The 26,004-nt window shown below is 41.4% G+C and overlaps 1 protein-coding gene across 5 annotated transcripts in view; it reads right to left on the bottom strand.

The window, feature by feature from the left end:
* Window positions 1-26,004, bottom strand: part of ralgapa1 (Ral GTPase activating protein catalytic subunit alpha 1) — an 82,276-nt gene that overhangs the window by 55,497 nt on the left and 775 nt on the right. For 3 of the 5 annotated variants that reach the window (XM_082516717.1, XM_082516718.1, XM_082516719.1), the window contains exons 2-21: window positions 19,626-19,736; window positions 19,500-19,549; window positions 17,523-17,580; window positions 17,297-17,340; window positions 16,917-17,094; window positions 16,657-16,772; window positions 16,129-16,267; window positions 15,291-15,499; window positions 14,856-15,173; window positions 14,591-14,770; window positions 14,375-14,446; window positions 14,118-14,266; window positions 13,872-13,995; window positions 13,336-13,482; window positions 13,099-13,189; window positions 12,663-12,827; window positions 5,976-7,808; window positions 2,348-2,472; window positions 2,031-2,268; window positions 1,474-1,668 (exon numbers count right to left, since the gene is read on the bottom strand). In XM_082516717.1, the coding sequence (XP_082372843.1) occupies window positions 1,474-1,668; window positions 2,031-2,268; window positions 2,348-2,472; window positions 5,976-7,808; window positions 12,663-12,827; window positions 13,099-13,189; window positions 13,336-13,482; window positions 13,872-13,995; window positions 14,118-14,266; window positions 14,375-14,446; window positions 14,591-14,770; window positions 14,856-15,173; window positions 15,291-15,499; window positions 16,129-16,267; window positions 16,657-16,772; window positions 16,917-17,094; window positions 17,297-17,340; window positions 17,523-17,580; window positions 19,500-19,549; window positions 19,626-19,736 (4,542 nt within the window). The remainder of the gene's footprint in view (window positions 1-1,473; window positions 1,669-2,030; window positions 2,269-2,347; window positions 2,473-5,975; window positions 7,809-12,662; window positions 12,828-13,098; window positions 13,190-13,335; window positions 13,483-13,871; window positions 13,996-14,117; window positions 14,267-14,374; window positions 14,447-14,590; window positions 14,771-14,855; window positions 15,174-15,290; window positions 15,500-16,128; window positions 16,268-16,656; window positions 16,773-16,916; window positions 17,095-17,296; window positions 17,341-17,522; window positions 17,581-19,499; window positions 19,550-19,625; window positions 19,737-26,004) is intronic. The other 2 variants (XM_082516720.1, XM_082516721.1) reach the window with 1 other exon arrangement.

A 26,004-nucleotide genomic window follows, 5' to 3' on the forward strand; every position in this document is an offset into this window, starting at 1 on the left:
AAAACGTCATTTTAAAGATCACATAGAAAACCAAGACAATCAGAAAAATACTTTCTTATGATAGTTTAGTCCATTTTTCTCTTTGTTCTAGATCACACTAATGTGATTTATAAGCATGTTATTTGCTTCAGCTATTATGTATTTTATTATACTACTCTCATGCTTTTTATTGACACTCATCACTGTGATATTTTTAAAAAGAAATCCTGAAAACATGATAGATGTTCTTGTTAATCAATAACAAAAGACTGCATTCAAAGTATCTGTTGATCTTGTACCTTCAAGAGTATTTCTAAAAAGGTTTACTCGACTGGGTTTCTTTTGCAGAGTGCCTATCATTGTTTGGGTCCTTTTACATCATTTTAAATGGATACTCAACATTGTGGTCAATGAGAGCCTGCACTCAAATTTCATATAAAATGTTCTTAGGGATGCACATCGCTGTAGAGAGGTGGTAAAGTAAAAAACGGGCTTAAATTTAAAAAAAAAAAAGGTGATATTCTATTCAGAGTAGGGCTGCTTGATTACAACAAAAGGCATGATCACTTAGTTATTTAAAGTTGTAATCTTGATTAGTTAATATCTAACAGGGATTCATAAATCCAGTAGGGAGTTAGGGCAACTGCTGTTCTGAAGATTCAACCACTGGATGTCTGCAGGTGCGGGGAGATGAGCTGGTGAACAGCAAACTTCACGGCGGCCACAAGTTAAACGACAGAGACCTGAATGGGACAGCCGAGCCTTCGAAACTAGACTCTTACAAAGGAAAAGAACGCCCTCGATTCATAACGGAAGAAAAAAACAACACTTTGCAGTATTATTAATGCTTGTATCAATTTTTTGCAGCAAAAATAATGGATAAAAGCATTAATTTTATTCCATCTTATTCTATTATAATAACCACTGGAAGCCGAAATTGAATTTACATTTCTATTAGATGCCCAGTCCTACTTTATCCTTCATTAGTGTTACGAGGATCTGTTTACAAAATAGGTGCTTATCGCAAACACCAACACGAACTGATAAATCTAAGAGGCTACACAGCCTACACACAACCATTTGTTTACTAGATTAAAGTAACCTTGCATAGAAACACTTGATAACCATTGTTAGTTTGTGTGTGTGTGTGTGCTTGCATGATCGACGCAAAGAACCTACATTTCAGATAGACCTAATTTACAACGCGTTTACCAAAAAATTTGAAAAACTGTATCAAATGGCCCCTAAATAAACAAACGTTATTTAAGCGTTAAATCAGTGTTACATAAGCGTTATTTATTTCAACTTCTTTTATCTTTATTAGAGTAAATTCTCACAGTTTTTGGGATGTTTTCTGAATATTTGTTATATTCCCCCCCCCCATTTAATCTACTGGGAGATTACGCACTGGGAAAACCCCTTAGATGGCATAAAAACACAGTATTTAAGGGTTCTGGTGAGCAGGCATTGAGCTGAAGTCTGTTATGTCCCTACCTGTAACCGTGACAGTGTGGCTCAGGCTGCTCGTCTCTGAGTCGATGTGAAGTGTCGTCAAACTGGCCACCTCCTGCTCTTCACAGGCCACGCCCCCACCGAGACTGTCCTGATCCAGCGAGCTGCCTCGACCTCCTCCCCCTCCTGCTGCAGATCCAGCTCCCCCTGCAGACGCCTCGGAGCTAAAAGTAAAATCTACAAAAGAAAGAAAAGTCATCATTGCTGTACAGTTGTTGATTTTCCTCTTTTAATTTCAGCAGCCTGACAAACTGTGATGCATTATTTTTAAACACTTCACAAAAACTTCTTCAAAGTTAAACAGAAGATGAGATGGCTTACTCCTACAGATTAATTTACCTTAAAAAAAAGAAACTCAATTTTGTGTTTTTCTGCTTCTCTTGGCAGAAAAAATGATTATTTAATAACATAAAACTATTTTACACGAACTAATAAAAAGTTTTGCACAAGATAACAGTTTTATACTTTAATATTGTTTTAAAAAGAGGATAAATGTGTGCCGTGCAGCATAAATAAACTGCTCATATCTTGTTCCTTACTATCAAATTTGCAGGTGGAGTACTGAAAGGCATTAAAGGAGTCTGACTGGCTGTCGGAGCTGATGACATCAGAACCGCTGGCACTAGCGGGTGACGTCCACTCAGAGGGAACCCCCGGATCATCGACAGGCCGAAGATCATCTAAGGGTCGCGATCCATCACGACTATGACTGGCCTCCAGGAGCTCTGGCAGATCCCTGGGAACTTCCAGGCTTCCCGGGCTGCTGCCACGGCGACCCTGTGTACAGAGGAGAAAGTGACGCTCGTATCTTCCATCTTATGACACAATCTGAAATTAGCGTGCGTGTTGTACTAACTGAAGTTCCTTTGGCCCTCAGTCTCTCCTGGATAAACTCATCCATGAGGTCAGAGAAGTTTGGGTTGCTGCTTCCAACATCAGTGGAGACTGGACGGGCCTTCTGGACCACCTCCTCTTTATTGGCTACAAACACAAATGCATAATGAGGCACAGAGGTAGACAAGGTTATAATAAACACACACACACACACACACACACACACACACACACACACACACACACACACACACACACACACACACACACACACAGGAATGATAAAAACCAATGAGCATTCACAAGCATAGGGAGCCATATAAGTAAGCAAACACACAAAGACAGACTGTGAAGCCCCTGTCAGACATTGTATACAAAACTATTAACCTGTTAAAGTGACAGCATACACCCATTCAGACATTGTCCCCATCTTCAAACAGGCCAGCTCACTATTCTGATCCTCAACATCATGCAGCTGCTTCACCGGCAAGTCTCTCTTCCAACTCCACAACCCTGAAGTCCAGCTGACAACCGCTCTTAAGGAAATCCAGGAAGAGACTCACTGGAGAGGAAGCTGAATGACATCATTCCCAGGCCAGCCAGCAGGTAGTAAATTTACATACCAGAGCCGAGCCTGGCTGGTTAGCGGCAACTGGACTTTCAAAATAAAATACTTCAATGCACACCTTTAAAGTTATTAAGACGTCTCAAAGTTTTATTTGTTGTGCTGTCCATGATGTTTAAGGTGCATAAATATCCAGTTTTTAGGTAGTTAACAGTTCAAGTCTTTTCTTGAGTTTTCTAATGAAAAAGTGACCAGGATGTGCATTCAGACAGGACTTGCTCAGATGCTGTCACATTTACAGAAAGGAGCAGATGCCTGAGAGGGGCTTGACTGATGCTTACCCACGCAAACAGTTTCAATGATAGAAAACTTAGACATACCAAGAAATAAGGAATTGTGTAACATGACTATCATCAGGTCTGACTTGTTGATAATCTTTGTAAACATCTAAAAATCAAAGATATGGTGACATTTTGTTTTTGATCAGGAAACAGTAATCCCAACATTGCCCACAGAGCATTAAAAGCACCATTTAAAGCACAGTGATCAGATGTTACACTGAAATGTCACAATATCACTAAAACAAACTAGTAACTGGTAAAATTGATGATTTAAGAGCAGTCCTGATGTGTGTGTATACTGTAGGCCTGAATGTTATTTAAAACTGTATTTTTTAAATAAAGAAAAGCCACAATAGCAGGCGCATCAATAACCACCAGGAAAGCAATGCAGGAGTTAATACACACCATGCAGACAGAGCAAGAGAGAGTATCACACTGTTAGCTCCAAACAAGCAGCATACCACAGGCCCACATTAGTGCAGTTATGTTACTATGAGTTATACTGCTGTTAGCTTGGATACAAAAATAGCAACCAAATTATTTACTGCCACATTTAACACAGAATTTACCACCGAACAAGAAAAATTCAAAAGGGAATACCCTGCAGGTACACTTGTACATCACCCAAAGACATCATCTGCTCCACCTCTGCAGTAGGTAACGTAAGCGCAACCATAAAAATTTAAGCAGGATCAGAATACTGTGGCCGTGATAGTACAGAGAGAACTTAAGTAAACTTAATGTTGCTTCTATTGAAGCCTTACAGATATCATTCCTGAATACTCAAAAGCAAAATTAGTGTGTTATTCAGACATGTGCCCTTGCCCAGATGTTAAATAATATTTTACTGTAATGGTTATTTGCCATGACATCACCAATAGCAACACAAAATGGATGGAAAAAGAAAAGTGTTTTTAGTCTCATTAATGCACCATTAAAGCTAACATATACAATGCATTCCCTATTAGTACCATAAACAAGCTGTGAGCTGACCTTACACAGACTATGCCATCTGACAGACTTGACAACTCGTCTCTAGTGGATTTTTTTCACATGTTCAGCCCATTCGGTTGAGTCATTTCAACAATTGCAGTGTGTGTCGTCTGGCACCTGATACCAAAATCACCTCAATAAGATAAGAGCTACGGATGACCTTGTCTCCACTGGATCAACACTCTTAGCGAAGAGATCCAAAAATAAAAACAATTCTGGATATATTACTCTACATGGAGAGTTACCAATGACTCACTGCACTCCAAGCTTTCTCTCACTCATGCTGCAGTTCAGTAAAGTACCAGCTGCTGTGAATGGACAAATACAGTAACAATGATGCAACACACTAGACCTAATAAAGCCCTTTTTTAAGGACTTCAGTGTGGAGAGTTTACAATAACTGCACAAGCTCATTCTAATGGACTCAGTTCAGTCATGCAAATTCTGCACAACCGAACCATAAAAGAGTGTGGTCAAGTGGCGCCACTTGTGCTCATGGATTATGCAAAAGCACCATCAATCTGAGTTTAACCAGCCACAGCATATAATATCTGGTATAAAAAAGTACCAGGTGAAACCGTGAATGCCCAAAATTGCTTATTTACACTAAAATGCAATTTCTTCCTTACTGTAATAAAAAAAATTAAATAAAAAAAATAAACAAATAAATAATGCAGGCCTCAAACATCTGGAACATTAGTAGACAAACCAAACAAGTATATTATTTGACACAAGCTGCCATGCAATACTCCTGAATAATGTAAGAACATGATTTTAAAAAGTGGTTTTGCAACAGTAACTCCACATCAAGACAGATTCAGGTGATGAATCATTGTGCTCTTATCAAAAATCCAAACCCGAAGGTAAAATAGCCTCACTTCTGCACCAAGGATTAGAATGAACAGAAAAAGGTGGCATTTGTGCTGCTGATTCAAATGTGCACTTAACCATTCAGCATAGCTGATAAAGGCTGTAGCAGTGTCCAAGGCAAATAACCATTACCAATTTGAAAGTGCATACCTTTTTATATTCATTCAAATTCTGTCTAGATTACTACAATCAATTTATCAAAGGGTCTTATGCTGCACTCTAGTGGTGTGAGAATGAACTACAGCTAAATGCTTACACTCAATTTGTAAAATCACTGATATTCCTTGATTGACAACAATGAATCAAAGCCTGAAAGTGCTACAAAATATCTGGGATCTTTCTCAATAGTATAGTGTATGTCAGCTGTTTTCTTTTTCTACAGACATTTGTGCTTGTCTGTAGATCAATTTCCTTCTGTAGAGCTGAAGAAGGGCCGGAGTCCGGGGGAGGAGACGAAGGAGGCACGAGGAGGCTGCATGCAACATCAAGGTGAGGATGGAGGTGGAGAACAGGGTAAGGAGGTGAGAAGGTTAAAAATCCCGAAACCCTTAGAGGAAGCAGAAAGGAGGAGGGAGGGAGCTTCTGAGCTAGAGAAGTGGAAAGGCATGGGAAGTAAGAGGGTGAGGGTCCTTGATAAGAGGCAGGCTGGAGGAGGGGCTACGTTCAAGAGGAAACACATCAACAGGGAGTTTGAATTTCAGTCCAGCAGCAAGATGATGAGTTTCAGCCAAAAATGTCATTCCATCATAACAAACCAGTTAAAAAAGAAAAAAAAAAACAGCCAAAAAGGAAAAGAAAGTTGCTGGTGTTTGTGTGGTGGTGAGTATTTGTCTTTCCACAGCTGTTTCCTTTGTGAGAACTTCGTTCGTTGCGATCCTCACCTGGCGTAGTCGTCTTTCGTCCAAAGTAGCCCAGGACATGGGAGTAGAGATCCCTGAGTGATGCATCACCCATGGTGGCCCGGGCCTGCCGCTGCGGCGACGAGCCTTGGGATGACCCCTGACCTTGGGGCCGAGGCTTGGACGACAGAGCGTGAACCACAGTCTTATAAACACCACCAAGAAGAGCCCCCTGGTGGTGCCGTGAGGCAGTGCTCCCTGGCTCTTGGGAGCGTGAGCGGGAGGCTCTAGATCGCAAGGCGGAACGTCCTAAACGTCCGCGCACTCCTGAGGAACCTGAACTGCTTGACAACACCTCAGAGTGAACCTCTGGGCCATGACTGGATCCCACACAGGATCCAGCATGCTGCTTGTCTTTGTCCCCTCCAGTCCCAGACCGGGTTTCCAGGCCTGCTGTGCCCCCTGTCCCACTGCTATCTGTTAGAGTCCCAGATGCTAATTTCTCATGTACGCCTGTTCTATGGCTGATAACAGCCACAGAGCCAAACTTACCTGAACCCCCTGTTCCCAGCTTCCCCCCTGACCCTGCCCCAGCTCCAACCCCAGGTTTCTCTCCAGCCGAGTGGCTGTGTGTGTGGAAGTGACTGAGCCGGCGTAGCCGGGCTTTCCAGTGGGCCTCCTTATTTTCAAGAGGGTTATGGAACTGGACAGATTCAGTTGAGGGCCGGAAACTGACATGGACACCCCCAGAATGATGCCTCTTAGTGCTACTACGGGACATCTTGGTCTTAGTGGGTTCTGAAGTTTGGGGAACTGATTCACTGCTTCCTTCACCCACAGTAGTATCTTGCCTAATTAAACTGGACTTGTCATTTGCTGCCATTTCTTTATCATCTTGTTTCTCTTCTGTATCACCCCATAAGTCATATTTCCCTTCCAATACTGTTGCCTTTCCACTATTTCCTCCCACAACCTTCTTTTCAGCAGTAGTTCTTTCTAAACTAGAGCCCACCTTAGCACTGGGTGATGGCCACTGACACTGCAGCTCCAAGCACTCATAGATACTCGGCTGCTCTGCCTCATTCTCCTCAATAGAATCCACACTGCTATGTCTCACTGATTTACTTACCTGTCTGTCCTCCCTTACCACCTGCTTTGCTTCTCCGAGCTGCCCTCTGTTTTCTAACTGTGTTCTTGCCAATCCTGTTTGCACGAGTGCGGGTAAAGCAACGCTGTTTTCTACTGCTCGACCGGGACTATCTTTCTCGCCTGTTTCGCCCTTCCTCTCAGCTTCTTTGTTAATGAGGTAGTCCCTAATAGAAGAGAATAAATCATCTTCCCCAGTTTCACCCTCATCTGCATCAGCTTCCTTTTCAGGTTGAAAGGCGAAGGCTGAGTCCCAGTCACTCACCCAATCGGAACTAGAACCTCGGCTTCGAGAGACACTTTGGTGCCAGAATTGATCGCACACACTACCATCATCTTTTACCTCTGAGGACGAGGAAACAGCACCATTGGAGAAGGCAAAAGGGGTGGGAGAAGAGAAGGTGAGGGACTGTGAGGGTGGTTGAGCTGCGTGGCTGTTGGTTACGAGTAAGGAAGAAGTTGTGGAGTGGTGGTGATGGGGAGAAGGATTTGGGATCAAATTTGGATCCCTCTGGGGATCTTCACCTTTGACCCGCTCTGTGATGAAAGGCTCCATGATGTCAGAGGCACTGCTGCTCCTTGCAAGGGAGGATGGGGCTGGGGTATCCAGATCACAAGCCCCACCCTGGAAGACCTCAGAACAGGAGATGGGAGGAGTCTCGTCGCTCTGGGATGAGTGGCGCATCCGAGACGTGCGGGATGTCAGTGTGATTGGTGGATCCTCGAGGTCTGGAAGGAAAAGGAGTGGCATTAGCTGGAGCAGAAAGGGGAGGAGACACATTAAAAACTGTGCATGCAGGCATGTGCACACGCACGCACACACACACACACACACACACAGATCTGAAAGAATGCATTAGGCAGAAGTTATCTAAAGTCTGGTTCTTTATCAGATTGTACTCACTGATGTTGCTTACAAAAACAAAATGTATTCATAGCAAACATCCTATGGCTATTTATCAAGCTACTACTGGTGCTAACCATGACCTTTTTTACCTTGTTTTAGTAGAAAAAGAAAAAAACATTGGATAAATGCCTGAATGCTGACTGTTTGGTAGTTACATCTTCATAAATATTATTATTAATTAAGTTTTAAACTGCGAACTATCAACAAATAGACTCCCCGAGTCAAAAGGTCTGGCTTCAGAACAGTTTTTTTCTATGTTTGGCTCAAGATGATTTTAAAGAGAGTAGATAATTCCCTAATATGACTATCTCAGGCACATAGCTCTGCCTGTGAACACAGAAGCCCAACCTACGTGCTAAGAGATATTGCTTCAGACAGAGGACAAACTTAGAATTGCAATAAGGTCCAGAATAAGATAAATAAGGATAATTCTGAACTAGCATAGTTTGATGGCATGAATATGAAGCTGGAATTTGATTTTAAGAAGATAAAGAAGATGGACAAGATCAAAATCATTTATGTAAAAATCTCTTTCCCCTCATATGTTATACCAGGGGTGTCGAACTCCAGGCCTCGAGGGCCAGTGTCCTGCAGGTTTTAGATATCAGCCTGGGTCAACACACCTGAATCCAATGATTAGTTCATTACCAGGCTTCTGGAGAACACTGAGAAATGTTGAGGAGGTAATTTAGCTATTTAAATCAGCTGTGTTGGATCAAGGACACATCTAAAACCTGCAGGACACCGGCCCTTGAGGCCTGGAGTTCAACACCTGTGTGTTATACTATACACCATTTCGCTTGCAACAATGCAGCAACACAGCTGACTGCTTCCCAGTTTGGCTGTTGTGCACTTGCAAGAGCAAGCTATGTTGTACAACCATCATGTTTAATGTCACAGAAATTCCCCTTAAGTTTCATTTACAATTATTTCAGTGGGTTTTCTCTCTTGCACAATAACCATCCATTAGTGACCACCACACACAGACACACTAAAAACAACAAAAATGATATGCGAGTCATCATCCTCTCATACTAAAGAGAAAGGAGAGCTGTCCGAGCAAAAGCCACTGCAAGAATAAAGCAAATCATATGAAATTTTACACCAAAAAAATTGGTGAAAGGAAGATCAAGAAGAAAGGTAGAGAAATAAAGTGACTTATAACACGCAGAAAAAAATGCAAATATGTAGAGTTAATGGCAAGACCTCGAAGACAAATGTGTGTGCAGGCAGATAAGAGTAAGGTGCAGGCTAATAGGCGGGCGGGCAGGCAGGCAGGCAAGCAAGATGATAAGCAAATAACAAAGAAAACAGGTATGTCGAGTTTCATGCAAACAGGTGTACAACAAGAAAAGCAAATCCCACTTACATCTAAAGTCTAAGTGAAATGTTTGGAACACAGACTGAAAATGACATACATGTTTGTTCACTACTGGCTGGCCCAGAATGAATTCGATTTATATAATAAATATGCATATATAAACTAGTTCTAGTTTACATATGCAGGCGTGTTTAAAATAGCATTTTAGCAAGCTGCTGAAGACATTCATTGATCAGGCATAACATTATAACACTGACTGATCCAATGGATGAACCGCTGTAGCTCAAAGCAATGAAAAATTTAATGCTGAATACATTAAATACAGAATACACAGTGCATCACAGTTTCTTCTATGTGTGGCTACAGAACTGCAGACCAGTCAGGGTGGCCAAGCTGACCCCTGCCCACCACTGAAAGGTGACCTGCCCTGATTACTCCGGTTTCTTTTATATCGCATAGATGGGTGCGCCTGTCTGTTGTTTACCTGGGGAACACCTACCGCCAGGATGCACTATGGGAAGACAGCAAGCCAGCAGTGGCAGTGTAATGTTTTGGGCGATTTTCTGCTGGGAAACTCTGGGGCCTGCCATCCATGTGGATTTTACTTGGATACATACCATCTACCTAAGCACTGTTGCAGACCATGCACTCTTTTGTGGAAACAGTACTCCCTGATGGCTGTGGTCTCTTTCACAAAGCAAAAATAGTTCAGGAATGGTTTGAGGAGCACAACAATACAGAGTGCGTGCCCCTGCAGGTAAGAGTTGACAGCAAAAGGTGAACCAACACAATATTAGGCAGGCAATCAATGTTACGCCTGATCTGTATATATTGAGGTGATTATTTAACACATCCTACAAATACAATCACAGTTGAGTGATTCCAACAAACATACTTGATCATCTGGGTGACTGCCAGATGTACTAACACCTGCCAAAGCATATCAGCACTTCAGTGTTTTGTTTTTGAGTTTTTTTCTATCTGAGAAACAAGGCTATGTATTGGTTGCTCTTACTTTAATGTTCAGTTTCTGCCCTACTCCCCTCAAGTCTTCTCTCAGTTGGCTCCCTGGATAGGTTACTGCTGTGGTACTCCTCAATATCAATCAGCTGCACTGGCTGTCCTTGTGCTGTCTGCTTTGTGAGCTGTCACTAACCTCTGTAACCACAAACTTCAGCAGGTGGACGAAGGATTCTCACCATCTGCAGAGCAGAACCAGAACTAGCACTACCACTGCCAAGTGCAGCCCAAGACATCAGAAAAGGAGAGTCACTAGAGAGGTAGCTCATGTTACGCCACCTATAATCTGTCAGCTGATTAGCTGAAAGACCCAATCGGCTCCTTTTTTTTTTTTTTACTGTTTACAGAAAAAGAAAGTTCTTAATTTAACTTAACAATGTGATTCTTCCTTTAAAGATGTAAAGAAACCTCTGCATACCTCCTTGAAAACATTAAGTCTGATAAAAAAAAATAAAATAAAAAAAAAAGACCTTTAAGCACCTCTGTTCTTCCAGTGGAAGATCTTGCATATAAATATTTTGTATTATATGATTTGGGAATATCTTTCAGTTTTACAAAAATATGCCCCTTTTGCATCTTGCAAATAATCATTTTAGGCCATCTTTTGACATTTTACTGAACAAAGACCGTATTTGAGAAACAACTTGCTTGTTAAACGATGAAAAAAATTCAGAGATCTACACTTGCAACATGCAAATTTTGCGCACTGCTGATCAACAGCTTTTAAGATTAGCCAAGTTGCAGTTGAACTGGGAATGGGGTCAATGACTGTTGATGGAGCGGATGAAAACTGTTGATCCAGTGATAACAAACAAACAAGAAAAGAGAAATATTCAGAGACAAGACAACAGGCAGAGTTTCAGTCTGTGTAGACGACTAATCCAGGCAGGCAGGCAGCAGGCAGGCAGACAGGTAGTGCAAAGAGTGTGTACCTGCCAGCTGGTCGGCAAGGGGGGGTAGTAAAGGGTGGTGGTGGTGGTGGAGGAGGACAGGAAGAGGTGGAGCCAGAGCAGGAGCACTCTTAGCACTGCGGATAAAGGCTGAGGACAGCAGAGAATCCCCTGTAGAACAGCTACGCAGGGCTGAGGAAGTGGGAAGAAGAGAAACAGAAGAGAGGAAGAGTGTGGGACAGAAAAGGGAAAAATACAAAAAAGAGGAAAAAAGTATAGATAAAGGTTAAGAGGTAAGTGAGGAAGGAGAAGTGGAAAAGAGTACATAAAAAATGAAGATAATAGAAAGAGAGAGCAAGTGAATACGTTTAGTAAATAAGACAAAAGCATAGAAACACAGCTTGGAGGAAATTAGTGGAACAAGAGACAAGTGACAGGATGGTATTGAAAAGGTGGGCTCCATGATGGGCATGGAGGGACAGAGACGGGAAGGGAAGGTGAGGGAGGGGTGAGACAGGGTTAGTTTTGCAGGAAAGTTGGTGAGTGAGAGAGTGAGAGAGCTGGTGGGAGTTCTGCAGCTCAAGTCTCTTCATAAGCCCACGACAAACAGGAACGCTACATAAAATTAAATGAAAATGGGAATCATCATGTTGACATTCAAAAAAATATCCTAAACTAATCCGGTTGTAGAGACCCTTCTGGAACCAAACCTTCAATCCCTGCAGAGTGTGGAGGAACGTCCTTTGTTGTGGTTAGTTTCAATCTACTCTGGCATTCACAACTGGAGCAGAACCATCTTTATCGTAATGTATAACACTGAGATTATTCAAACCGGCTGGCTGCGTGTATTCACGTTTGAAACATCTTTGGTAATATAGCTTAAAAAAGGAGGAAACAGTATTATATATGGATTTCAAGGTTAAAAAAATTCTCTACCAAAAGAGTCAAATATTTTATCAAATATTTAATAGTACTACTCAAATTTTTGGCATCACAGTTACAATTTTTAATTGGGGTATTTAGAGCTGTGAATGTATTTTTAAAGTCCCAACTTGATTTTCGGATTTGTTTTATTCATCATCTCAGCTGATACTAAACCTATTCAAGCATTGCTGTAACTACATCTTTCATACTAATGGCCACAGCTAAAGATTTTCCATAAACATGACTCCAGAGAGGAATGGTAGTGAGCATATGCCACAGCTTCCTGTCAGGCTGACAGATGGGCAGGAGGAGGGAAGCAGAGGAGAGACATTAAATCAAACAAAACTGACTTGAGAAGAGCGTGACGGTATCCAAAATCTACTGAGGAAAGACAGCATGCTAGTTTGGCTTTGTTGCGCACCATTTATTTCTCCAAAGTATGCATAGACAAATTCTGGGAGTCAGTGCTATGAACATTTACATTCAAAGGGAGCAGAGTTGTAGGAAGAGGGCACACTGACCTACAGTCTTCTGCCGGACAATACTGCGGGCTTTTTCGATGCCTGGTGACCCAGCGGTGGTGGCGCTTCGCTGTCTCATGGCGGCTGCCTGGCCTGGTTGGTCTCTGCTCCAGCCTTTAGAGAAGGAACGATCGACAACCTGCCGCTGGCTCTCCGGACCAATACCTGTTGTAAGAACAGAGGAATGACTTCTCGGTGAACTGAGCTGAAAACACGTGTGCTATTTACATCTAGAAATCTGCTAAATTTACAAATTAGTAGTTTTTCTGTGACCTCAGTTTTTTGCAGTCAAAAAATAATACATGAACAGACCAATTTATATTCCAGAGCTGCATTTGGTTCCAGCAGTGCGATGTGACAATCAGCCGGCTGTGTTCCAGATATGCTCTTAGGAAGTCACAGGAATGTCTTTTGAAGGTCGGTAAAAGTGACTCACCTTTTCCTTTATGTTTCTTCTGTTTTTGTTCACTGAGCTTGTCGAGAGGCAGCTCATTCAGATCGACACTGTACAGGTTCCTTGCCAAAACCTAAGACACAGAGACATAACAAAGCTTTAACCTTTTACCACACTGTTTTAGGTGGTAACAGTTGGAGGACTTGGATAAGTGTTGAACTGAATTTATCTAGTTATATTAATAGCAGAGCGGAGGTATATGTGGTCCCTGTTCAGTACCTTTGTAAGCGTCTCCATGGTCAGTGACCATTCAGTGACCAGCTCCTCCCAGCAGGTTAGGGAGGAGAGGACAGAGAGGAGGTCATCCCACAGCTCTCTGCTTATGTAGACGTTTAAGTTGCCCTTAATCCAGGCTACTATCAGTGTCTGTACAGAAAGAGAGGGATGAAGTAAAATAAGTCATGCTGGCAACCCTAGAGTGTGGTAACATATTAAAACACATGATTATATAATATTGAAATATAGAAGTCTTTTAGATGATGACCGGGTTTCCAGGCCTGCTGTGCCCCCTGTCCCACTGCTATCCGTTATAGTCCCAGATGCTAATGTCTCGTGTACGCCTGTTCTATGGCTGATAACAGCCACAGAGCCAAACTTACCTGAACCCCCTGTTCCCAGCTTCCCCCCTGACCCTGCCCCAGCTCCAACCCCAGGCCTCTCTCCAGCCGAGTGGCTGTGTGTGTGGAAGTGACTGAGCCGGCGTAGCCGGGCCTTCCAGTGAGCCTCCTTATTTTCATGACATTATTATAACGTACCTGAAAGATGGGTCCAGCTAATCTGCCCGACAATGTGTTGTTCTTCTTGCCCTGAGGCATGATGGATGGAGGCCTTTTCATTACTGACTCTGTCACCCTCAGCAAAATCAGCAAGATCTGCTCCCTACAAATTCAGGAACACTCGTTAAAGCTAAACGGTTCTTCTTCTTTAATCAGAAACAGCAGGTAGTTGAGAGCACACAAATGTAATTAGATGGCATTTTACGCTGCTGTTTGTGTTTTTACCATGTCTTCTGGTCCATGGTTTCATGCATGACAAGGCTGCGGTAGATGTTCAGCACTCGCTTGCACATATCGACATGCTCCTCCAAAAGGATCTTAATGTCGTTGGCTGGTTCCAGCAGGAAAACGTTAGAGGAGTGGGTGATAAACACCTGTAGAGGAGACAGAGACAGAAGAAAGGCAATCAAAACCACAAGAAATATTTAAGAAATAACACCAAGATTGTGGAAGTTTGGCAGTTTTTGTGTGTGAGAACATACCTGTAGTGTAGTTTGAACTCCAGCATGAACACTGTATTCCAACAATTCACTGTCAATCACTTTATTCATTCCCTTAAAAAAAGGAAAGTACACAAATAAACACTTCTATTTACCTCAAGCTGGTCTTGAGAACTGAAACTTGTTGGCTGCTAATGTACAGAACGTTTACCTGAGTATTTCAGCTAATTACATGACTGATTTCACAAAATTTCTCACCTCATCATCTTTGTCTCCGAATTGCGAGCCTGTATCCATACTTGTGGCCGTGACTATAGGATAAGGGCCCTCCTCTGGCTCCTTCATGAAAACTGGTTTGTCTTCCATGGAGATCCACTCCTGGTAAACTCGGACCACCTTTCGCATTGCCGCTGCCTCGCACATGGGAAGAAGAAACGCCTGCAGCAACCGGGAATATGAACATGTCAAGAAAGATACAAGGAAACTGTTCTCACTTTATGATAAATAACCATTTTTCCTTAACCTGTCGAAAGATCTCTGTGATGAAGTTGACGTTGGTTCTGGAGCTGGTCAGCACTCTTCTCACCACCTCCATGTCTGTCAGCTGCTCTTCATCCATGGAGCAGAGTGAGGAGGAGCTGGGCTCTCTCTCTGTCAGTGTAGATGTGTTCGAGTGGCTCTGTTCAGGTTCAGTCCCTGCACCTCCGGAGAGCTCCATGCTTCCTCCTCCTCGCCCACTTGAGCTTCCGCTTGCTTCAAGGTGGCTGTCAGATCGAATCCCTCCCCCACCGCTGTCCTCTGAGCTGCCTGTGGAGCGAGCTGCAAATCCAGCTGCTGCTCGCTGAAGGTAAGCAGAGACAGGGTCAGAGGTATTTTAAAATCTTTCGCATTTGCTTCTGCAAATTGAGCAGTTAAAACACAAGAACCAAGTGATGCATAATAATGTGCTCATACTTACCTGTATGTTCTTGGGGACATTCTCTCCCTCTGTTCCTGGGATGTGGGTATGTGTGTTGGGTCGTGGCTCGAGCCAGAAGGAAACCAGCCAGCGGATAAAGACAACTCGAGCCTGAAGGAAACTTTCCTTAGTGCAATACAGCGTTTCGCCGCTGTCCTGCTCTCTGCGCACAACACTGTAGTACGGCTTAGAACGCATAGGAGGCACATCTATGGATGACGGAGAGAGGAATATATATTTAAGGGGCACAGGATTAATTATGAGGTACGATCACCGAGTTTTGAGTCTGTTCTTGTTGTGCACAAAGTGAACACAACACAGTCATGTTGCATAGCTAATAAAAGCAGCACAGTGTGGAACAAACACCAGTCTTCTCAGAAAAGGACAGTGCTTACAACACAGCATCCTTCAAAGTGAGACTGTCAGAGCAGAGTTCTACTGTAACGTCCAGCAATGTTTGTAAACTATTCAAACGGCGATGCGACGACAGCTGGGTGCTCCACCATGATAATGAGCCAGGTCTCAGGGGCTCATGTTTCTCCTGTTCAGTTTTAGTAGGTAGAGCAGATCATTAATTAACTGGAGTCCATGCCGAATGTCCATTGGTGTAATGTGTGTGTGAATTGGTGAATGCAGCACTTTTAGTACCACAAAAGTGCTTTAAGTGTTTAGAAAGACCAAAACATGAGTTCATTTATCATTACTCCACTCCAGATTTGGCTCCCTCTTGTCTAAATTGAAGGGTCATTGTTTTCCCCAGTACACATCACAAATAAATAAATGTTTCTTTGGTTAAATAAGCTTATTTAGTAGATCTAAATGACTTAGTAGTACTAACCCAGCATGGGGCTGTAGAGGCTGGTTTCCATGGAGAAGTTGGGAAAGATGTGAGGAAGGTAGAACTTCCTGAAATGACCAAAGAGGAAACTGAAGCCACGTTCATGGTTCTCTTTACACCGCCACTCTAGAGACTTTGCCTGTTTGATAGAAACATAAACACACAGTTAGACAGACAGACAACCAAGCCTGTGTCGCACGGAGAGCAGAATAGGGTCAAGCAGAGAAGAGCACCATTGTTTTGGGGAAAAATGTTATCAGTGTGTGATGGCAGCAAGCAGAGGAAATACAAGCGCCAAGTTACTGTGTAGCAACAGGGGATGCAATTTGTATTTTAGGGGTTAATGATTCCAGTAAGGAACTAGGTCAATACCTAATTCACTGTCAGATGTGGCCACAACCAAATCAGTGAGTGATGCACCCAAAACTCGGTTTCTCCCATGCTTTTAGCGTGAGTTGCATTAGTAAGGCACTGCAACATGTGTAGTTATGCTGTGTTAACTGTGTTAGTAAAGAATCAAGATAATACCTGGTTTACCATGTATTTCAGTAGAGCTTCTAGGAAGTAGGCAGTGAGATCTTCCTGGTTCTTATCACCTGACTGGGGAGGAACAAGTGGAGTGATCTCTTCTGGAGTCACCTGAGCTGCAGAGAGGAAAAGAACAGAGTATGGTATGACATTAAAGGCTGCGAAATATCTTTAATATATTAGAGGTGCAAAAAAAAAAGAAGTAATGTATCTATGAGTCTAATGCACTGTGTTTGAGAGTGTGTGTTGATAAAACTAACTCTCTGTCAAACTCAGTGGTGGGTTGATTAGAGTATCCAGGGTCCGTGGAGTCCCGTGGCAGAGCGGAGCCGGGAATCCAGGAATCAAACAGGCAAACATGCAGAGCTGCTCACGTTCTGCATTACTCTGTAAGGCCTGCATCCATAACAGGAACAAGCGCACACCTTCACGGCGGATCTACAATAACAAAAACAAACAAAAAAAATGAGAGGACGGGAGGGATAAATGAATGCATAAATGAACGCCCAGCAAAACTCAATGAACTCAGGCAACGTTGCAAAAAAGATTCTAGGTCCATAGGACTATCCAGTCCTGTGGACTCTGGATCAAGAGCCATGACTGACAGGTAAAGGAGTTTCACTGAATCACTGAGCAGTACCTTCAGAGAGTTCCCAGTGTGCAGCAGCTTCTTCAGAATCAGCCCTGAAAGAGAAAGGCATGTCAGCTTCATCACCTGCAGTGCACAGCTACTCTTACCTCTCTTTGAACTCAAGAAGTTGCCAGAAGCACTAAGATGCTTTGAGAGGCTGTTTGAGATTCAACATTACATATGGAGTAACCGTGTGAGTGGCCACAGTGTAAAATACTGGTTAAAAGTGAGTTACCAATGCTGTGGAACTGCCATCGGCTCTGGATTCTCTCGGGTAGGAGCTGAAGTATTTTCTAAATAAATGAAAAAGAGATTCACGTTAAGAGTGAGTCTTGCTATATTATTGATTACAGACAACCACCTCCAGCTGAACGTCAGCAAGACCAAGGAGCTGGTGGTGGACTTCAGAAGGGGTCAGCACAGAGACTACAAGCCCATTATCATCAATGGAGCTCCAGTGGAGAAGGTGCAGTCCTTCAAGTATCTTGGTGTCCACATCTCCTCAGACCTGACATGGGCTGCCCACATTCAGGTCCAGACCAAAAAGGCTAGGCAGCGCCTGTATCACCTACGACAACTGAGGAAGTTCAGGGTCTCTCCAAAGATCCTCAGGATTTTCTATACAGGCGCTGTGGAGAGCATCCTCACACAGAACATGACATCGTGGTTTGGGAACAGCTGTGTGAAGGACCAAAAAGCTCTCCAGAGAGTGATCCGTACAGCAGAACGCTGCTGCAGGACTGCTCTCCCCCCGCTTCAGGACACCTACACCAGGAGATGCCGGACTAGAGCAGCGCAGATACTGAAGGACCCGTCCCATCCTGGCAACAAACTGTTCCAACTTCTGCAATCTGGTAGAAGGTTCCGCATCTTCCGGGCAAGGACAGAGAGACTCAAGAGGAGCTTCTATCCCCAAGCCATCCGTGCCCTAAACACACACACCCGCCCTCTCACATCATCTATAATTGACTGAGACAGGACTCTTCCAGACACTAAACCAAGGCACAATGTACATTTCAATTCCTTTAATTTTAAATATGTTTATATTGTCTATCCTGTAAAATAGTCAGATGTCTATTCATATTAATGTACAGAATTCACCTGCTTGCTGCTACTACTGCACATTCACCCAGTGTATATACACACACACACACACACACACATATATATATATACACACACACACACACACATATATATATATACACACACACACATATATATATATATATATATACACACACACACACATATATATATATACACACACACACATATATATATATACACACACACACATATATATATATACACACACACACACATATACATATATATATATATATATATATATATATATATATATAATGTTTTTCCTCTACACCCCCCCCCAATTTTTTGCACATGTCGAGGAGCGTGTCAGGCTACATTTCACTGTGTGTTATACTTGTATAACTATGCATGTGACAAATAAAGAACCTTGACCTTGATATTGCCCATTCATTGATGAATTCACCGGTTGGCTGGTTAATTTCTCATTCGTGCAATGCAATAATGGAAAAATTGTTGCTATGTTTTCATTACATAGTTGCACTCTTATGGTATTATTGAAAGTTAATATCACAATGTAACTAATCAATCAACTGTTTATTGTTTGGCCAAAGTTCTTCAAGAAAATCAGCATTAAGCATCTTCCTTTATCTTAATTCTCACTGGAAATGTGCTCTGCCCAGCCCTGCTCTGAATTGAAAATATGTTGAGGGGCAAACGGAGGTCAGTAACACACACACACACACACACACACACACACACACACACACACACACACACACAGCTATCTTATCCTGGCTACACTAAGCACCACCACATGCCAGTGTCTTTTATTCAGTGGAATGATAGCCAGTGTTATGGCATCCATCGAGAACACCAACAGAGAGGCCGAGCGTTTGGAAGCACAAACACCTCTGTGGTTTAACAAAATGTCAGGGATCCACCGTGCAGCCACACTCTGTCCTGTTATTTATTTCTACCAACAAACCCCGACATTTTGAGGTCAGCTTCGTAGGACTGAATGTTGTAGAAAAAAATATCCCAGATATAACAGTTAGCTTTAAGATTCTGGCAACGACGTGCAAGTGCAAATGTGACATATCCTCAATGAAATCAAACTGTACAATACTTATAATCTAAAAATCTGTAAGGTTTCAAATACCTCAAAGATGAAGAGGATCGAGTCCAGCTCTTCCCTCTGAGATTTATGACCTGAAAAACAAAGAATAATTTATTTATGCCTACAATACCCGTTAAACCACCATTTTATACCACCTGTAATACTTACCTTTTTGCTTGAGGCTGACCTCAATGGTGACAAAATTCTCAAAGAAAACATAGTAGATATGAGAATAGTTCAGGTCGAAGAATTGCTTCAGCTCGGCCGGCTCCGCATTTTCTAAAAAAAATTAACGGTACAAAGGATCAGAGGGTCAACGAACATACACATTCAGGAGAATAGGAAAAAAATTAAAACGCAATAAATTCCCCTACATCTGCTTCAGCGTTTACACTAGAGATGGCACGATACCACTTTTTTATGTCCGATACCGATACCGATATCATAAATTTGGATATCTGCCGATACCGATATGAATCCGATATAGTGTTTTTTAATCAACAAAACTGTTTTTTAAAATATCTTGCTGCATTTTGCAAGTCTGCAAGTTCATACTCAAGTTTAAAACAACAACTACACTAAAGCTATTCTGTTATACCTGTATACAAAAAAAATATTTCATAGTTCAGCAATACTGATCAATCTAAAAAACTTAGACCTACACCATCCTCCCTATTCTGGTATTTTAAAGAGTACTTAGCGTAAATATTAAGCAACCTAACTAATAGGGCTCCAACTCCCAGCAACAACAAAAATAAATAAATAAAAAATAGGGAACCACCCCTCACGCGCCACCTCATGATGCTTAATCGACGTAATCAACCTTAATTTGATGCAGTGTGAAAAAAAATGCACAGAAATCAATTATTTTTCAAGAAATATTAAATAGATTCAACATCTTTCTTCAACAAAATTGCAGACTGCACAGATGGTACCTTCCCAAAGGAAAAAGTACTATAGCTTACTAGGGTGTATATATATTAGACTTAATAGTCACTATATACAGTAATTGACTTCTATTCATTTTACATCAAATTAAAACTTTGTGTGTGAGATAATTATTTATTAAAAGCTAGACATTTTAAATGAGAATAAGAAAGAAAAGTATGTCTTTGTGCCCCCTTTTCCCAGTTAATGCCCTATCGGCCCCCCTGGTTAAACTTTGCTAGATCCGCCCCTGCACAGTTACCAGCGTCAGCTACGTAGAAAAAGATCCTCGAGTAGAAAGTAATATTAAATAAATTCTAACAACAGCTTATCAAGCTTAAACGTGCTGCTGTTGTTCAGCCGCTGGTTTCCTCTTTCTGGTGCAAAGTGGGCCAAAAACAAAGAGGAGAGACGGAGTCGCGACAGAAAAGCCGATCAGCTGATCATTTAAGCAGTTTCACGATTGAAGTAGCAGCCGGAGAGCGAGAGGCAGTCGCTCGTTAAGCTTAACGCAGGAATGCTTTACAAACATTCAGAGATGGACTTACACACTTGCTTTACTTCTCTCGGGGATAACTTTGTCGGAGATGAAATGCCAGGTTGCTAGCGAAGCTCCAAATGCTCTCCAGACCACCGACAGGTCCCGCATGCCACAGCCGCTCTATCACGTGATGCATACTGCTCTGACATGCTAACGTTCTGAGGTGAGTTACGGCGTGTTGCAAGTTTTGTGAGGTGCTTTCGTGATATTTAATGGATCGGATTACATTTTTTATTTTTCTCCGATATCCGATCCAGTCATTTAGGTCAGTATCGGACCGATACCGATACGTAATATCGGATCGGTCCATCTCTAGTTTACACCCATTAACATGAATGTAACTTTACATTTTCTTAAACACATTTAATCTCTCATCCAAGAGGCTTAAAAATCCAGCCGCTTTCTTTCCAAGCTCCTTAGACTAACATGACTTGGATGACAGAGAACCTACACAGACATTAACCAAACATCACACACTCAACAAGACCTGGATATTCCTCTTAACAATCCCACCTCTGTACAAACAAAACATCGCATGTGCATCTTCAACTCGACCCCTCTAGTTTAAGAAATCAGAGATTTTCTTTTTACTTTGACTCTGTGAATAACCAATAACTGGGGAATAACAAGTCTTATAGGACACTGGCTTCAAGTATCTGATTTTAAAACAGATATTAAATAGTATTAAATAGTGAGAAATATAAAATGCTTCACAACTATCTTTTTGTGACAACTCACACTCATACGTGCCTGTCAAACTAAGACATCCTGTATTCCTCAGAGACAAACTGGGGTTGGAGCTTTTCTTGTTTATTTCCCAAATCTCTGGAATAGTTGACCTAAAATGTCATGAAAGGAAACTCTACTGATTACCAGAAACCCATAAAGAGACACTTTTTAAAAAAAATTGTCCGTTTAACTTGTGTTGTTGGTTTATGATGGTAACAGGAAATGGTGCTTTTTATAGTACCGCTGCAGAGGGGTACTAACCAGCAGGTTCAGCCACATTAGTGATCGAACACACTACAGATACAGAGAACATTTGTGTTATCAGTATCAGCCTGTATGTGCACTGTATCACTTCTGTGTGATTTCGTTTTAAATTAGCTTTCCTATGCTTGTTTCTTTTGTCTATTGTGCACCCCTGTAAAGCCTCTTAAACCTTTACACATGAAATACAAACACAAATCGACTCAACTACAAGTCAAAATTCATGCTTAAATGGAGAAAACACAGTGGTGAGAGGACAATTCTCACTCTTCTTCACAGGAAGCATATTTAAATAAAATAACCCTACCACCATATATGGGCGCTCTAAATATACCCGTGTTATGTAAAGAAGCTGTAAAAACAACACACAGCTCAGTTTGTCATGCAAACAGTCTCTTTTCAAGAATAAGGAAGTTTACTTGATGCGTTTTGCACCTCACCATTAATGGCAGCAGTTGAAAGAGACACACACACAAACACGCTGGTTTAAACACACTCATATTGAAACACAACCACCACTGTGGCTGAAGGTCATGCACAAACACGAATTTGGTCCCCATAGCCTAAAAAGCAAAACCGAAACACACCACAAGTTTTAAAAAGGCTGTGGTGTGATTCTGAATCTCTTAGCAAATGATGCAGAGTCTTTTCTGCTATTTCATCTGATTCAAACAGCAGGGATATATTTTCACTATGGATGACACACGATAAAACTTCGACCCTCTGTGCCCCATAATTTAACACCAGATGACCCACTGAGGATCCTGCAAAGAAGTGACCTTCTCAGAAGTTGTTCATTAAGCTCAATAACACAGTTGTAAGACGCACAGCATCATTATGGTGAATTCGCGTATTCTTGAAACAGACAACATGTTCATAAATAATATTTTTTCTTAATTCAGTGGTGCAGGTCTACAGTGCAATACTGTTAAAGCTCGAGTTCGCTAAACAAGCAAAAACAGAACTGAAAAAATTACTTGTGTTAACTCATAACAGGCCTTCATTTGTTAGTGGACAGAACAGAAGTTTAAGCATTTTGCTGATATTTTTGGCTGTTTTACAAACAAAAATGAATTTTATGCTTAAGTAAAACAGTTTTAAATCACAGTCCTTGTGATTTTGCTTCTTTTGAAGGCCAACACCTTTTTGGTTGTCCCAGAAATTTCCATATACAGGACAAACCCACTTTTGGCTGCTTCCTTATTCAAGGCGGTCGCCACAGTGGGTGGGGCGGCTTGTTTGATTTGGCAGATTTTTACCCCTGACACCCTTCCTGATGAAACTCCAAAGGAATTAGTGTCTCCAAAATCTGTATCTGGAAAGACAAACCCTTATATTCATAAATGTAACGACATATTTGTACAATATTCTCTTTAATCATTTATGCAGGCATGTATGGCTCTAGGAATTGTTTTTTTAATTAAGAATTTTCCTTGCAATGTATGGCAATTAAATGGCATATTAAAACAAATAAACAAAATCAGCTTTTAGGAACCATTCTATTTCCTTAAAAACATTTGTATAACAAAAATGCTTCTGTTAAGTAATGCCATACAGTCTCATTACCTTACAGATTCTTACTACAGACTGTAAAGTGGCTGCACTAGTTGAGGACATCAGTTAATGTGTGATGGAGCACCAATGCAGTACAGCTTCAAGTTAATATTTTTCCCAGTCTGTCTAAACTTTAATTCTCCTCGCTGCTTGTTAAGTTATCGTTCATGCATTACTCCTAGTTGGATAGTCAACACATTGTTTGAATGTTTGCAGAATCTTAATGAGCTTGAAAGTCAACATTGGCACGACCACCTTTATTCTTAAACACAGTCTGAACGCTCTGAGGCAGCTTTCTTTTAACTTCTTTAAGTAGCCTTTAGGAATAGTTCTGCAGACTTCTTGACAGACATTCAAAGCTCTTCTTCGGATGTTGGCTACCTTTAGATGATCCCACAGTGGTTCAATAATGTTGAGGTCCAGGCTTTTGCGAGGCTAATCCATGACTGATAATGTTTATTTGTGTGTTTTTCTATCCAGATATGATTTCCTACTGTTGCCAATCCAATGGTGGATCTGATGGCACCTTTCTGTGTTTATTATTTATCAACATGACACAGCCTCCATCGTGTTTTACAGATGGCTACAGAAGCTGATTGTTGTACATCTTTCATGACCTCCTGCATACTTAATGACAATGACTTGAAGCAAAAATAAAAAAATTTGGATTCATCACACCATCAGACTTGTTGCAGCTGATTTTCAGTTGGCTTCTTAACACCCACCCTTCCACTGAGCTGACTTCTAATCAGGCTTTTGGACACAGCAGATGAACTGATCCAAACACCTATTACAAGTATGTAAAATTGTGTTATCTTTGGCATTTTTATAACTTCGACTTGAGAAATGTGAAGAAATGGTGTGTTTTTGTTACAGATACAATTTAAAATTGGTTCTTTGCTAAGTTTTCTGTTTTGTGTATACACAAAGTTCATCCCTTGAGTTAAGTACCCTTTGTAATGCTTGAAGGTTTGCAGGTCAGTTTTAAGCGACATTAACCATAATATGAAAATGACCAGGAACAAAGACTGGACTGAAAATGGGTGAAAAAGTAGCCAATTTTAAAGAAACAAAAGAAAACAAAACAAAAAAACAACAACTTTGAAAGACCTTTAGAAAGCCTGCAAAACTTTACCTCAGGACCAAATTTAGAAAAAAAAATACAAAAAAGCAAAATATAAAGAAAGGGACAGTGGCTCGGGATGTTTGCACAGTACGCTGCAAGTTAAATCTGATTTTGTCCATTTAACTACATTTTGTGAAAAATCAAACTTTCAACATCATCTGGACATCCTTTTTGGACTTTTAAACAGAGAAAAGTTTTTATCAATTTGAATAAAATGAAACAAACAAAACTTTCTTCATCAAGACACGAGTAAAAAAATAACAAATACATAAAAAAAAAATAAAAAAAAAAATCACTCATGACTCACTCTGAGGACTTAACTGGAATAATCTGAACACTGTTTCTTGCCTTGTATGAGAAAGTCTGACTGGACCACTACTGAACTCACAGTAAACATCTGTTCATCTGTAGTTAAGTTATTAGAATAGTAGAACAGCTGGTTTTAACTGAGGAGTTTATCACCAGGTTTCTTTTTTAAATAAAGCTCGTTTATGTAAAGAGAGAGGGGGTCTGGAATGAAGAAAGCCAAAAGGGATTTGGGAACAGTTGCTTATTAACCTGATTGCATAGCAGTGCAACAGCTCCTTTTACTCATTATGCCATAATAGGTGTGACCAGTTTTGAAAACCTAAAAATTGCTCAAGAGTCTTAGTGCTCCTGTCTGCTTCCCACAACGGCTGGAACAACAACAACAACAACAACATGAACAAATACTTAACTGCTGCAGTTAACAATTCTTCAGTGTTGTGCAAATGAAAACCACTTTCTTCATTTCATATGGCAACTTGACTGCAAAACATGTCTTTAGCCATTATTCAGTCATCTGCTTCCTTTCAGACCATTTCACTTCAAGTGTGTTTATGTCTCAGCCTCTTATCATGGTCCTGTGTTCCCAATAGAGAACAGGGAGGGGGCACACCCCTTTCCTTTTCTGTCTTGCACACACATACACAAACACAGACACCAGTAACTTTTACAATAGAAACAGGAAGCCGAGCTACTGGACACAGAGAGGAAATAGTAGAGGCTATTTCCCTCTCTGGTCGGTGTGGGAGTAAGTGTGTCAGTGAAAGACACTCATCCATCACTTTAATACCCTGCTATCTTCCTTTATTCTCCCACGCATTCATAACCCTGAATGTGGTGTTGTGTTGCAACACATCTTAACACATGTTAAGAAAACATTCAGCATTTCTCACACATCAGGCCTTTCCCCAAAACTCACACAGGCACGCCCCTGCAGCAACCAGAGAAGCCTGGCAAACGGCCTGAAGCATCACTGAGGTTGTTTAGATGTTCAACGCGCATCACACCTGATTTTATTTTATCCAAACACCCCATGCCAAACTCCATTCATAAATCTGACGATGTAATGGTATTGCTAAACAATCAATATAAATAACAGCCTT

Source organism: Aulonocara stuartgranti (genome assembly GCF_965226115.1).
Source record: "Aulonocara stuartgranti genome assembly, chromosome: 19".
NCBI classification, from domain to species: domain Eukaryota; kingdom Metazoa; phylum Chordata; class Actinopteri; order Cichliformes; family Cichlidae; genus Aulonocara; species Aulonocara stuartgranti.